The sequence below is a fragment of the Rana temporaria genome, chromosome 10 (assembly GCF_905171775.1).
Source record: "Rana temporaria chromosome 10, aRanTem1.1, whole genome shotgun sequence".
NCBI classification, from domain to species: Eukaryota; Metazoa; Chordata; class Amphibia; order Anura; family Ranidae; genus Rana; species Rana temporaria.
The window spans coordinates 92,409,900-92,423,941 of NC_053498.1; the positions used below are offsets into that span (position 1 = coordinate 92,409,900).

The 14,042-nt window shown below is 43.4% G+C and overlaps 1 protein-coding gene across 1 annotated transcript in view; it reads right to left on the minus strand.

Annotated features, from left to right (window-relative positions):
- CYTH2 (cytohesin 2) overlaps positions 1-14,042 on the minus strand; it is an 80,723-nt gene that overhangs the window by 40,482 nt on the left and 26,199 nt on the right. The window contains exons 2-3 of the mRNA XM_040325691.1: positions 5,198-5,345; positions 3,309-3,375 (exon numbers count right to left, since the gene is read on the minus strand). Of these exons, the coding sequence (XP_040181625.1) occupies positions 3,309-3,375; positions 5,198-5,345 (215 nt within the window). The remainder of the gene's footprint in view (positions 1-3,308; positions 3,376-5,197; positions 5,346-14,042) is intronic.

Here is a 14,042-nt window from a genome sequence, read left to right on the forward strand (position 1 = left end):
CCCCCCAACCCAAAGCACCTTGTCCCCATGTTGATGGGGACAAGGGTCTCTACCCGACAACCCTGGCCGTTGGTTGTCGTGGTCTGCGGGCGGGGGGCTTATCGGAATCTGTAAGCCCCCTTCAATAAGGGGGCCCCCAGATCCCCACCCTACGTGAATGAGTATGGGGTACATCGTACCCCTACCCATTCACCGGGAGGAAAAGTGTCAATAAAATAAAAACACAAACAGGTTTTTAAAATAATTAGCCAGCTCCGGGGGTCTTCTCCTGCCTTCGGGAGTCTTCTCCCGCTCTCCGGTACCTTCTTCGGGGCTGGCCGCTGCCATCTTCTTGCAGCTCTTTTACTAGCAGCTGCCTTCTTCCGATGTTGCCACGACGCTCCCTACCGCTGTAATGCCAGGTGTGCGGTGCGCAATGATTTATATAGGCCTCTTATGACGTCAGTCCCAGCATGCTCCGGGTGATGTCGTGGCAACATCGGAAGAAGGCAGAAGGCGACGAGGAAGACCGGAGTGGGCTGGCAGCTGCTAGTAAAAGAGCTGCAAGAAGATAGCAGCGGCCAGCCCCGAAGAAGGCACCAGAGAGCGGAAGAAGAACCGGGGAGAGCGGAGAAGACCCCCGAAGGCAGGAGAAGACCCCCGGAGCTGGCCAATAAATTTTAAAAACCTGCGTTTTTTTTTTATTTTATTGACACTTTTCCTCTCTGTAAATGGGTAGGGGTACGATGTAGAGGTACGATCCTAGGGGGGGGGGGGGGGGGGGGGGGGTTACCTCACGCAATTTTTTTTTTTAATTTGAGCAGGGTTCCCCTTCAAGATTCTCTGCAGACCAGTCGCCCCGCAAGTCGGATCATCTTGATCTGACTTCTGGTGCGACCACTATTCAAATCAATGGGCTCCCATCGGGAACCATAGATTTTGAATATAAACAGAAAAACGCATCTGAAAACTAGCGCGGCAAAACTTGCATTGACATCAATGCAAAACGCGGAAAAAAATTGTGTTCAAAATGCCGTTTTTTTCCTGGCGTTTGTACTAGCTTTGCAGCCCATTTTTTAAAAGATCCATGGAAATTAAGCCTTAGGTGGCGATCAAGGGGTTAACTATGTTCCCTATGAGTGTTTCTAACTGTGGGGGGTGGGCTTACTAGGACATGAAAGATCACTGTTTCGACCACTGGGAACAGAGGATCCCTGTCCTGTCAGAACAAGGAAATGCCTTGTTTACATAGGCACCTCCCTGTTCTGCCTGTGTACAAGTCAATCGCGGGCCTCCCGACCCACGAGCGTGATGGCAACTGAGCAAACCGTCACGAATTTGCGCAGGAGAGCCACTGTGTCGCCGTTAAACAATGGTGGCCGGTCTTAAAGTGCTTAAATCAAGACTTTTTACTAGAGATTTAAAACCGATTTGATTAAAATCAAATCCACCCTGTTACAGGCACATGCAGACACCAGCAAGGAAGGCGGATCATGGTGAAATAACTTTGGATCACTACTGCCCAAACATATCCTAGCCAGAGATGTTTCCAGGTGCACCCTGAAATGTGGGGGTAAGCAGAAGATGGAGCAATGGCCCTAAACATTGTGTGCACATTTACAACACATTGGGCGTTATTTACAAAAGGCAAATCCATTTTGCACTACAAGTGCACTTGTAAGTGCGGTCACTGTAGATCTGAAATAAGGGGATGCTCTGCTGATTTTATCATCCATCATGTGAAAGCAAAAATGCTGTTTTTTTATTTCCTTGCATGTCCCCCTCAGATCTACAGCGACTTCACTTGAAAGTACACTTGTAGTGCAACATGGATTTGCCTTTTCGTAAATAACCCCCATTGTCGCCAACAAAGAAGTTCTACTCCGGCAAACCTCAAAAAGCTGCTTAAAGTGCGAGCCCTGTATGAATTTATTATATTCTTTTTAGCAGAACAAAGAGCTGGTCCTCTGCTTATTCATTTTTCTTCATATCCTTAATATACCTTACCCAGGTCTGCGATAGGTTTATCTTAAGACTTGTACATTAAAATCAGTGCTTATGGAGTAAAACTTAAAGTGATTGTAAACCTTACACTGTTTTGTTTTTATATAAAAAACAAACATTCCTATACTTGCCTGCTCTGTGCAATGGTTTTGCACAGAGTAGCCCCGATTCTCTACCCACAGAGCGCATTAAAAAGGTGAAAAACTTTGAGGCTTTGCAGCCACTTACAGCCATCGTTATACGTTGCTACCTTGAAGAGGAATACCGTTGTTATGGTAGCAGCTAACTACCATAAACCCGGTATCCTCTTCTTCGGCAGGCGGCCTTTCAGATAAAAGTAGTCTCTGTGGCGGATCACTTTTAATCAGCGGCGGGAGAAGGCCCTCTTCCTCCCGACGTTCTCTGGTGCCCTCCGCCACTTACTGGAGCTGTCGGCAGCGGCGGAGGCGATTTTGTCTGTCCCCTGCCTGGGTATGGAGACGAGTGAGGGGGAAGATGGCCCCCATCCGTCTCCATATCACTGCAGGGCGGAAGCGATGTCAAAAACTTAACTTCTGCCCAATGCTCTTAAAAAAGGGACTTTTTTTTTGCATGGTAGTCAGAATATGAGATCCAAGGTCTTTTTGACCCCAGATCTCATATTTAGGAGGACCGGTCATGCTTTTTTCTATTATAAGGAATAGGAATAACCTTTATTTATTTTATTAAACAGTGTAAAAAACACACACACACATACATACATACATACATATATATGTGTGTATATTAAAAAAAAAAAAAAAAAAAACAGACACTTTATTTGTTTGGTGGTTCCCAGTAATTTTCTAGCAAAAAAAAAGGGTTTTTAACTTATAGATGCCAAATCTCAGAAAGAGGCTTGATTCTTAAGTGGTTAAAACAGAACTTCACTCTCAGTCAACATCATTTTTAATCCTACTGCTGCTAGTTCAGTTACTTCCTGGTATCTTGCCTAGGCAAAAGATGTCATACATTCCAGGAGTCACCAGGAAGGGGGGAGGGGGTTTCTCAGCCAAGCACACCCCCTTTCCTGCATGTCTGAGCTAAGGGCAGATGGATTGCAGAAATTAAATGCTACATGAATTATCTGCTCTTCCTCAAGATGGACACAGCCAGAAATGCTAGGGGTGGTTTTCAAAGTGATCTCTCAGCAAAATAAAGCATTGAGACCTGGATTGATGGATGATTTTGCTTTGAATATTAAAACTTTAATAGTGTTTTGTTTGTAGTGCTCAGATGCAGTGTAGTTCCACTTTAATTACAGCTATTATAAAACATTCTCCCACCAAATTAAGAAAAAAAAATACCTTTTTAGGATCCATATTGAACTTCTTTCTGCCCATTCCAATTTTTCGATTCCTCTGCAAAGTTTTACTGCCAAGGGGAAAAAAAATAAAAAATTTACCATATATCCATAAATACCCACACACAGTCCTTGCCAAAAACTGATAACTTAGCCAAATGCGTAATATGTTGTATTTGTGGTTATAGTGTTGCCCTTATTTCTCAACATAATTCCCAATGACTATTGTAACAGCCAAAAGTGGAAACTATTGTAACAGCCAGTGACATTTCCTTTTAAAAAGGAAAAGTTCACTTTCATTGGAACTGACAGCAAGGTTTTTATCCTAAGGTCTGCTATGATCCCGAATGAATGCTGGGGAAAAAGGAGAACATAAACTAGACCTTAAGAGCTTTAAAAAATGTAAAGCTGAAAAACCTAAAATTCCATCACAGTCATTTGAAAGAACAGTTAGGGTAATCAGATGTACCTTATGGGCCAGATTCACCAAAGAGATACGACGGCGTTTCTCCTGATACGCCGTTGTATCTATGTTTCTATCTATGCGACTGAATCAGTTACGCATAGATATCCCTAAGATCCGACAGGTGTAATTGTTTTACACTGTCGAATCTTAGGATGCAATACCGCGGCCGCCGCTGGGTGGAGTTTGCGTCGTAAACCAGCGTCGGGTATGCAAATTAGCAGTTACGGCGGATCCCCGACGGATTTTCGCGTTCGCTACATCGCTGCTAGTCTAGTTTCCCGTCGCAAAGTTAGTCGTTGTTTGACCTGCCCTAACTTTAGTCAGCAATCGTATTGCTGTCTAAAGTATGGTCGTCGTTCCCGCGTCGAAATTTAAAATTTAACGTCGTTTGCGTAACACGTCCGGGAATACAGAAGTACGCTACGTGCGTCGCCGCTCGAAAAAATGACGTCACGACGCGCAAAGCACGGCGGGACTTAGGAAACGGAGCATGCGCAGTAGGTCCAGCGCGGGAGCGCGCCTAATTTAAATGGCACACGCCCATTTGAACTGGCGTAGTTTTCATCGCAATTGCTTTGTGAATCAGGCACTTGCGATGAAAACTTGCGGCGGTGTAACGTATCTACGATACGTTACGCCACCGCAGTTCTATGTGAATCTGGCCCTATATACTCAAGTATAAGCCGACCCGAATATTAGCCAAGGCACCTAATTTTACCACAAAAAAATGGGAAACGTATTGACTCGAGTATAAGCCTAGCGTGTCCATGCCTCACTGTGCCCATAACTGACATTTAACATGGGAGTCTATGGAAGAAATGCCCAGCTTTGAAAAAACGGTGCTCCCAAGCCGTAAGTCCCCCAGACAACAAACTTTGCACACTTGTAGAGGAGAAATGAGGCTACATGTTTGCAAAGTTCCAGGTCCAGGAGACCTTCGACCGACCAGTACCGGGTCCTCAAAGTCACCAGAGAAAGGACCGTTTAACATGGGAAAAAAGTGCCCCTTGGCCGTAGGTCCCCTGGACAACAAACTTTGCACACTTGTAGTGGAAGAGTTTGGGGTCCTGGGAACCCAATCTGGAAGATCAGGCGCAAAAAGGTGACTCGAGTATAAGCCGAGAGGGGCATTTTCAGCACAAAAAAAAAAATGTGCTGCAAAACTTGGCTTATACTCGCGTATATACGGTATAAGCACTTGGGGGGGGGGGGGGACATTTTTTTTGTTTGTTAGACGATCTGCTGAAAGAAAATGGCTTATTTTTCTGTTACAAAAGATCTTACATAATGCAAGTGATAGCATGAAAACCTGTATCCTGCAGGACTTGGCACCCATTATAACAAGGGGCTTGGATGAATCTACAAGGCTATTTGACATGTGTATGAAAAAAAAGGACAAAATGTCCACTTGGATGATGACATCATACCTTCCTTCGTTGGCCTCGAGGCCTTCCACCTCATTCATGGCCTCGCTCAGCTCATCCCGAAGTCTCTGGATCTCCACCAGCAGTTCCTGTTTCCTGCGGCGGATATTCTCCAACTCTATGCGCTCTTCAGGAGTCAGGTCAGCGGGGACTGCAAAGGAAGCAACAAAACAAACATTCTCAAGGCTTCGCATACTCAGCAGCGTATTACTCATGGTGAAAGCAAGGAGGAACTTGGTGAAATTTCTCAGTGCTGCTTCAGCAAAACCATCCCCTTGACATGCAACCCTTCAAAACACGAGGATCAGACTGCTCTGTGCTAACGAATATGATTTCCATCAACAATAAAAGCTGTAAATCATTCTGTAGAATAGTGACAGTTATTGCAAACTTTACAACTCCAGTGTTCCTCAGTGTGGCAGATGTCAACAACCATTGAGAAGGGTTCCTAAGAGCTTATTAGAAATTGTTTCATAAATAACCTCAGTCAAAAGAAATGATGCTTTGTTTAACTAGATTCAAACATTTGCAGCTGCTGCTGGAAACAAACAAGACATTGTAACTCCCCAACCAGAGAAAGCCCTTTACTGTACAAATAACACCGGACAGTGGACGCCATTGGCTGTCCATTGCATGAAATCATATCATTTTAGGGTGAGAACAAGCTCAAAACACCTAAAGTGTTACCAAACCCAGGAACGCAATTATTTTAGTAAATATAAACTACTTTCTCATCAGCAGTATAAAGCAGTCGCGTGACTTCTATCAGTATCTGGTTAAAGCAGGGTTTGACAAATTTGCTTGGAATCTAGGAGCCCGCTAAAAAAAGTTAGGCGCCAGAAAACGCGCCCCGACGAGCTTGCACGCAGAAGCGAACACATACGTGAGCAGCGCCCGCATATGTAAACGGTGTTCAAACCACACATGTGAGGTATCGCCGCGATTGGTAGAGCGAGAGCAATAATTCTAGCCCTAGACCTCCTCTGTAACTCAAAACATGCAACCTGTAAAAAAAATTTAAACGTCGCCTATGAAGATTTTAAAGGGTAAAAGTTTGTCGGCATTCCACGAGCGGACGCAATTTTGAAGCGTGACATGTTGGGTATGAATTTACTCGGCGTAACAGTATCTTTCATAATATTAAAAAAAATGGGGATAACTTTACTGTTGTCCTATTTTTTAATTAAAAAAAGTGTAATTTCTTCACAAAAAAGTGCGCTTGTAAGACCGCTGCGCAAATACGGCGTGACAGAAAGTATTGCAACGATCGCCATTTTATTCTCTAGGGTGTTAGGATAAAAAAATATATATAATGTTTGGGGGTTCTAATTAGAGGGAAGAAGATGGCAGTGAAAAATAGTGAAAAATTACATTGTAACTTGTAATACCAACGGCTCACCACCAGATGCCCACCTTCCAAGCCAAGTCGCCAGGACACTATTTCTAGTCGCCATGGCGACCGGGATTTGTCGAGCCCTGGGTTAAAGCTTGGAAGAAGAGTTTTTATTCTCCTCTGATTGTCCTATGAGGCTACAGGAACCCTGACACTCGGTCTGAATAGTGCCGATTGGACCTGTGCCGATCACATGCACCCTCCCAAGAAGAAAAAAATAAATAAAAAGCTCTAGCAATGCAGACCAAACTGAGCATGTGTAGAGTGCCCCCAAGGCCCTATCTTATCAGGAGATGGATTGAGGACAGTGGGTTAAGGGGTGGATCAGAGAAGACAGGATCAAACAGCCTTACACAATACACAGGATTAACACCTTAGGTTCCACGGTGAGTATAACAAGAATGCTTTACTGCAGGGCTTGACGAATTTGCTTGGAATCTAGTAGCCAGCTAAAAAAGTTAGGAGACAGTTTTTTTTGTCTTGTTTTTTTTTTTAAACAATTTTCAACAAAAATTAACCGATCTTAAATTTACACAGAAAACAGTTTTCCATCTTAGGGGGGGAGGGAGGTGGTGTGTAAATGGAACTAAAGCTGTTCACACCAGCTGCCCCATAATCCCTGTCCACTCATCGTTACGGGTGCCAGATCAAGCCCGCAACTCCTTTAACCAGTTCCCAGTTGTCAAGCAGAGAGAGCAGGCAGGGGAAGCCCTCAGCGTAGTCAGTGACGGCTTGTAGCAGCCCCGGCCACATGAAGAGGGCGCCAGTTCCCCTTCAGTGTGAGCAATGTAAGGGCCATGCCCTCAGTCAATAGAGTGAGCGGTGCACCTCGCTCCAGAAGGCCGCAAAGCCGCAGCCTCAATTACTGTCCGGAGCGCAATTTTAGTCCAAGCACCCACGGGATGGTGTCTTACATGGAGACGAGACACCTGTCGTAGTCTAGCCCAGGCTCCAAGCCGTTAATTCTAGGCGCCAATGAGACCTGGCGACTGGGGTTTGTCGAGCCCTGCTTTACTGCATATACTGACTGATTTTACGGTTGAAGATTTAGTAACACCAAGTACCGAGCCCTAAGTCCATAATGCCATGCAGGCCTGTGGGAGGAAACAGAATTGCGCTGGGCTGCTGTAGATGAAAACCATGGAGTAATGGTAAACCAGGAAAAAAATATATAAAAACAGTGCTCTGAGCCTTTGGTAGGAGTGGGGTTAATTTAGAAGCCAATCACCATATCATACCGGAACCATAGTCCTTCAGGGAATGCCATGTAACCTTCAATGAACATAACTTTATTCCCAAACACGAAACAGTCAGCGAGCCATAAAAACCATCAGTAAACTCAATTGAATAAGGCAGGGCCAGTCATCGCGTCCCGGGCTGTGATGAAGGATAGAACAGGGCTCGACAAATCCCGGGCGCCAGGTCGCCATGGCGACTAGAAATAGGGTCCTGGCGACTTGGCTTGGAAGGGGGGCTCCATCTGGTGGTGAGCCGTTGGTATTACAAGTTATTACCACCAGATGTGTAAGCTGGCGCCATCTGGTGGTGGACGTTGGTATTACAAGTTAAGCATTACAAGTTAAACAGCAATTCTAATGTAATTTTTTGCCATCTTCTTCCCTCCAATTAGAACCCCCCAAACATTATATATATTTTTTATCCTAACATCCTAGAGAATAAAATGGCGATCATTGCAATACTTTCTGTCACGCCGTATTTGCGCAGCGGTCTTACAAGCGCACTTTTTTGGGAAAAAATTACACTTTTTTTAATTAAAAAATAAAACAGTAAAGTCATCCCCATTTTTTTTTAATATTATGAAAGATAATGTTACGCCGAGTAAATTCATACCAAACATGTCACGCTTTAAAATTGCGTCCGCTCGTGGAATGCCGACAAACTTTTACCCTTTAAAATCTTCATAGGCGACGTTTAAAAAAATCTACAGGTTGCATGTTTTGAGTTACAGAGGAGGTCTAGGACTATTGTTCTCCGCACGGGGGCGGAGAACAACGCCAAATTCAAAAAAGTAAATAAACACAGTACATACAGTATACTGTAATCTTATAGCTCAGTTGCAGAATTGTCGCTGTAGATTACAGTACTGTATGTAAAAAAATACACACCCCCCTTGTCCCTAGTGGTCTGCCCAGTGTTCTACATGTACTTTTATATAATAAAAACTGTTCTTTCTGCCTGCAAACTGTAGATTGTCCATAGCAACCAAAAGTGTCCCTTTATGTCAAAAATGGTTTTAGAGCAGCTAGAAAACAGCGATAATAAATTAGAATCACTTGCAGAATTGTGCGATAGCGATTTGTGGGGAAATTCGTCATAAAAAAAATAAAAGTAATGACAGCGACAATTCTGCAACTGAGCACATTTCAGTGTTTTTGATTTGATTACATTATTGAATAATTTTTATTATAATTATATTATTTGTTATAATTATTTATAGTTATTTATTATATTATAATTTATGGTTTTGTTTTTCAAACTTTATCATACCCGAGATGTCTACTAGACTCTTGTTTGGACAGATTTAAGTGAGTTATTCCTAAGAATTACAGGCCTACAATGTAAAACGCCAAATTTCCTTGCAAATAATTGTACCGCTTTCAGCACCTAAAATCTAAAATAAACATAACGCCAGGGAGGTTAAGTACACAATGGGACCAGAGCATGTATGTAAAACGAAAATGTACTTAAAAGTGAAGCAATACATTCTTTCATTTCTAGGCTGTAGTGTGGGCGCCAGGGGAACACTCACATGTAAATAAGCTCTTAGACTGCAAGGGGGTCGCTCCAATCCATCCCCTAGACATCGCGCTGTGCACAGAGGACAGTGCTGTGGAGAGGCTGGATGGCATTCTATGGCCAACAGGGAAGCCGGAAGAACCACTGAGTGGAAGCGATGTCACTGGAGGTGGAGACACGGCCAGGATACAGGAAGAGCACACCGGGAACAGGGCAGGTTATGTGCTCAGAGCTTCAGTTCCGTCTAGTGCGGGTTCATGGAGTGGGAATATTCTTACTTGTGAGGCACTTTACGTACACTCGCAGGTAGGTCCGTACTCGTGAGTGTACGTAAAGTGAGTGTCCGTAAAGCGGGGTATGCCTGTATTATACTGTATTGCACGGACTGATTTCCAGGTTCAAAAGGGGAATAAAGTTTATATGTATTTAAGAGCTTAGATTTTCAACACAACACTAAAAAGGCACAACTCCCCCCCCCCCCCCCCCCCCCCCCATTTTAGAAAACTCCCATCCTTTTTTCCATCCGTGTCCCATTAGGGATACTTCTCTTCACTTCTTATCCCATATCCAAAAACAAGGGAAGGAAATCCCTCCAAAAAGTGAGGGAATCCCGGGGTGTCATCAGAAGTAGGTGTTCCCATTGGAAGATTTCCCCTCCCATTGTGTTCTGATGCTTTGCCTTTACACTTTAACATTAGATTCCCTAAAGGTTCCAAAATCTGTTGATTACTCTGATGTCTATTGTGCAAAACAATTTGATATTCTTCTAAATGTGAATACATTATTCATTGCATCTGTTATTTACAGTAATTATTCACAATGAAGCTGATATTTTTTGCATTCCAGTGCAAATGCCGCTTGGTTAAATGTCATTTTCATTGTACTGCTTACACAGCATGTATTTGTCTATGGCACCAGCTGTGGAGGAGGGGGAAATCACTGGATGTATTGATCAGTTTACTGGATAATCTGTTCATTCTCATTCAGCATAATGACCTTTCTGACAATAGGTCTAAATCAAAATTAATCATGTTGTAGCAGTTAAAGAATTTAGGTTGGATTTACACCATTGTGTTTTCCATAATGCCTTTTCCAATAAAAAATAAAATACATGTGTTAACATGCATATCAGCACGTGTCCCGATCCACACATCAAAGCTCTTTATGACACATGGTGACATTTAATGCAAAAGTGCGTTGCAACACACGCAGTGTGATAATGCCCATCAGCATGCATTTCCTTTGATTTAAAAATGAAAAAAAAAAAAAAAACTGGCATGAGTCGGACTTCAGACTATGGATAATGCTAAAGCTGGCCATAGATGGATTGAAATTTGGACGGTTCCGCTGGGACTGTCCAAAATTCAATCAGTGGGTGGCCATTCCTGTTCGACAGAACAACGTACGAATCATTAGAACGTATTGCGACAGAGCCAAGTCCTGACAGGAGAAAGTTCCTCTATACACCTCATTTGTGTGGATGGAGGAATCCGTTCATTTTTTTAATGTTTTTGCACAGAGCAGCCCGAACCCCCTTCTGGTGCCCCCCGCCGGCTCTCCAGGCTTCTCTTTGGCAAGTACCCCCATGGAAAGCTGCTTTCTAGTCAGAGTGACCGGCTCACCCCCGCTGCGCTCGGCACAGCATTGTGATGCCCTTCTGCACATCGCTGGATCGGATCGGGCGCGGGCTAGTATAAGGGGTGGCTGGGGGCTGGATTTTGCAGCACAGATTTTTCACCTTAATACATCAAGGTGAAAAACCAAGGCTTTATAACCACTTTAAACCAGGGTTTGACAAATTTGCTTGGAATCCAGGTGCCAGTTAAAAAAAGTTAGGAGCCAAAAAACGCACCCTGTCCCGCCAAGCTCGCACGCAAAAGTGAACGCATATGTAAACGGTATTCAAACCACATATGTGAGGTATCGCCGCGATTGGTAGAGCGAGATAAATAATTCTAGCCCTAGACCTCCTCTAACTCAAAACATGCAACCTGTAGAATTTTTTAAACGTCGCCTATGGAGATTTTAAAGGGTAAATGTTTGTCGCCATTCCACGAGCGGACGCAATTTTGAAGCGTGACATGTTCGGTATCAATTTACTCGGCGCAACATTATCTTTCACAATATAAAAAAAAAAAATTGGGCCAACTTCACTGTTCTTATTTTTTACGCGGACCCGATCGCCGCTGGAGTGCGGTGATCGGTCCTCGGAGCTGAAGAACGGGGAGAGCCGTGTGTAAAACACAGCTTCCCCGTTCTTCACTGTGGCGGCTGCATCGATCGTGTGATCCCTTTTATAGGGAGACACGATCGATGACGTCAGACCTACAGCCACACCCCCCTACAGTTGTAAACACACACTAGGTGAAATGAAACTCCTTCAGCGCCCCCTGTGGTTAACTCCCAAACTGCAACTGTCATTTTCACAATAAACAATGCAATTTAAATGCATTTTTTGCTGTGAAAATGACAATGGTCCCAAAAATGTGTCAAAATTGTCCGAAGTGTCCACCATAATGTCGGTCACGAAAAAAAAAAATCGCTGATCGCCACCATAAGTAGTAAAAAAAAAAAATATATATATAAAAATGCAATAAAACTATCCCCATTTTGTAAACGCTATAAATTTGCGCAAACCAACCGATAAACGCTTATTGCGATTTTTTTTACTAAAAATAGGTAGAAGAATACCTATCGGCCTAAACTGAGGAAAAAAATGTTTATATATTTTTGGGGGATATTTATTATAGCAAAAAGTAAAAAATATTGAACTTTTTTCAAAATTGTCGCTCTATTTTTGTTTATAGCGCAAAAAATAAAAACCGCAGAGGTGATCAAATACCTCCAAAAGAAAGCTCTATTTGTGGGGGAAAAAGGACGCCAATTTTGTTTGGGAGCCACGTCGCACGACCGCGCAATTGTCTGTTAAAGCGACGCAGTGCCAAATTGTAAAAACCCCTTGGGTCATTTAGCAGCATATTGGTCCGGTCCTTAAGTGGTTAATCACTTGAAGATTGGTGTGATTTATGGACACTTTTATACAAATTTTTCTTATTTTCAACTTTTATATGTTTATGGATCATTCACATGCACTATTAATTCACTGTCACTTGTTCATTTTTATGTGCTAATCTTTATGTGCTTATTAATGTTATTTTAATATAATCACTTTACTAGTACCGTTTTATGAAAGAGCGCTACTATTTTTTTCACTAAAGATTCACTAAGTGCAGAGGGAACGATGCTACACATTTCGGGACTGTGCCAAACTTGGGCCTTTTTTGGCACGAGGTGACCTGCACAAACACCGGACCAATGTTACTCTAGTGAGGAATCCCACGGCTTGCTTGCTCCATCTTTCAGAGCGACCAATCAAGAAATATAAAGCCTCCTTCACCATCCAATTATTGAATGCGACCAAGGCATGCATCCCCCTCTGTTGGAGATCGGAGAACCCGCCATCAAAATCTCTGTTTTTTTTTAATGTTAACAAACAGAGATATGGAGGATCTCATTGTCGCCTTGCACACCCGGGAGGAGACAGACCTGGAAACCATGGCATCATTTTGTGCACATTAATGCCCACCTCTGAGAGGCTTCGTAGCCTGACTGACCTCCCAGATTAGCATTGCTCCCTGGGTGGGAGGCACTACCTGCCTTCTCCTTTTCTCTCTGCTCTTGATTGCGTCCTTATCTCGCAGTAGAGATACCTGACCCCCTTATCCTTTGACTGCCCCCCTTCTCTGTATACTTGGCTCAGTTATGGGCTGTATTAATTAGATACTGTGAATATCCTCGCTTGCATCATCCCTACCTCAGTGTACCATCTCTGTGCCCAGCTGGCCATCGGATGCCCTGCCTCCCAATATAATGTAAGAGTTTGGTTGCAAAGTTTTGCTTCTATGAATATGTGTTTTGGGTCTCATGTAGTTGGTTGATGTCTTCCCGGATCTATGCACGGACAACATTTTCTACACCATGCAATTCCTTTGCATCACTCATACTGTGTATTGCCAGGGCAGTTGATATGTTGAGCTCATTGTGTGACCCTTTCTGCAATCTGACTTTATTATACAACACTTCATTATAAAGCTCTGTTATTTTACTTTGGCTGTAAAATGCACTATGAAACATAAAAAAAGTAATAACAAAATTAAGTTTGTTTAGTTTTTTTTTTTTAAAGCGGAGCTTCAGCCTAAGGGCTCTTTCACACGTCCGTTCCGTTCGTCCATTTTTTGGACGTCCGTTAACGGACCGCAATGCTTCCCTATGGGTTAACGTCCGTTAGCGGATGAGCATCCGCTAACGTTTGTTAGCATCCGTCTGTGTTAAGTTCCGTTTTTTTGGACGGAAGAAAACCCTATTTTTCTTCCGTCAAAAAAACGGAACGGACGAAAAACGGGCGTTAGCGGATGATCCGTTTACCATCCGATCCGCTAACATCCGTTTTTCATCAAAATATGTAAAAAGCCCCAAAAAAATAAAACGGACGGAAAAACGGACGGAAAAACGGATCAACTGATGAAAAAAAAACTGATCTAAAAAACTGAGCTGACGTGTGAAGGAGCCCTTAAGTGGAACTCTCGCTGATCGGAACCCTTTCCCCCTCCGGTGTCACATTTGACACCTTTCAGGGGGGTGCACATACCGGTCTAAAGACAGGTATTTGCACCCACTTCCAGCCACACAGTCTCGGGC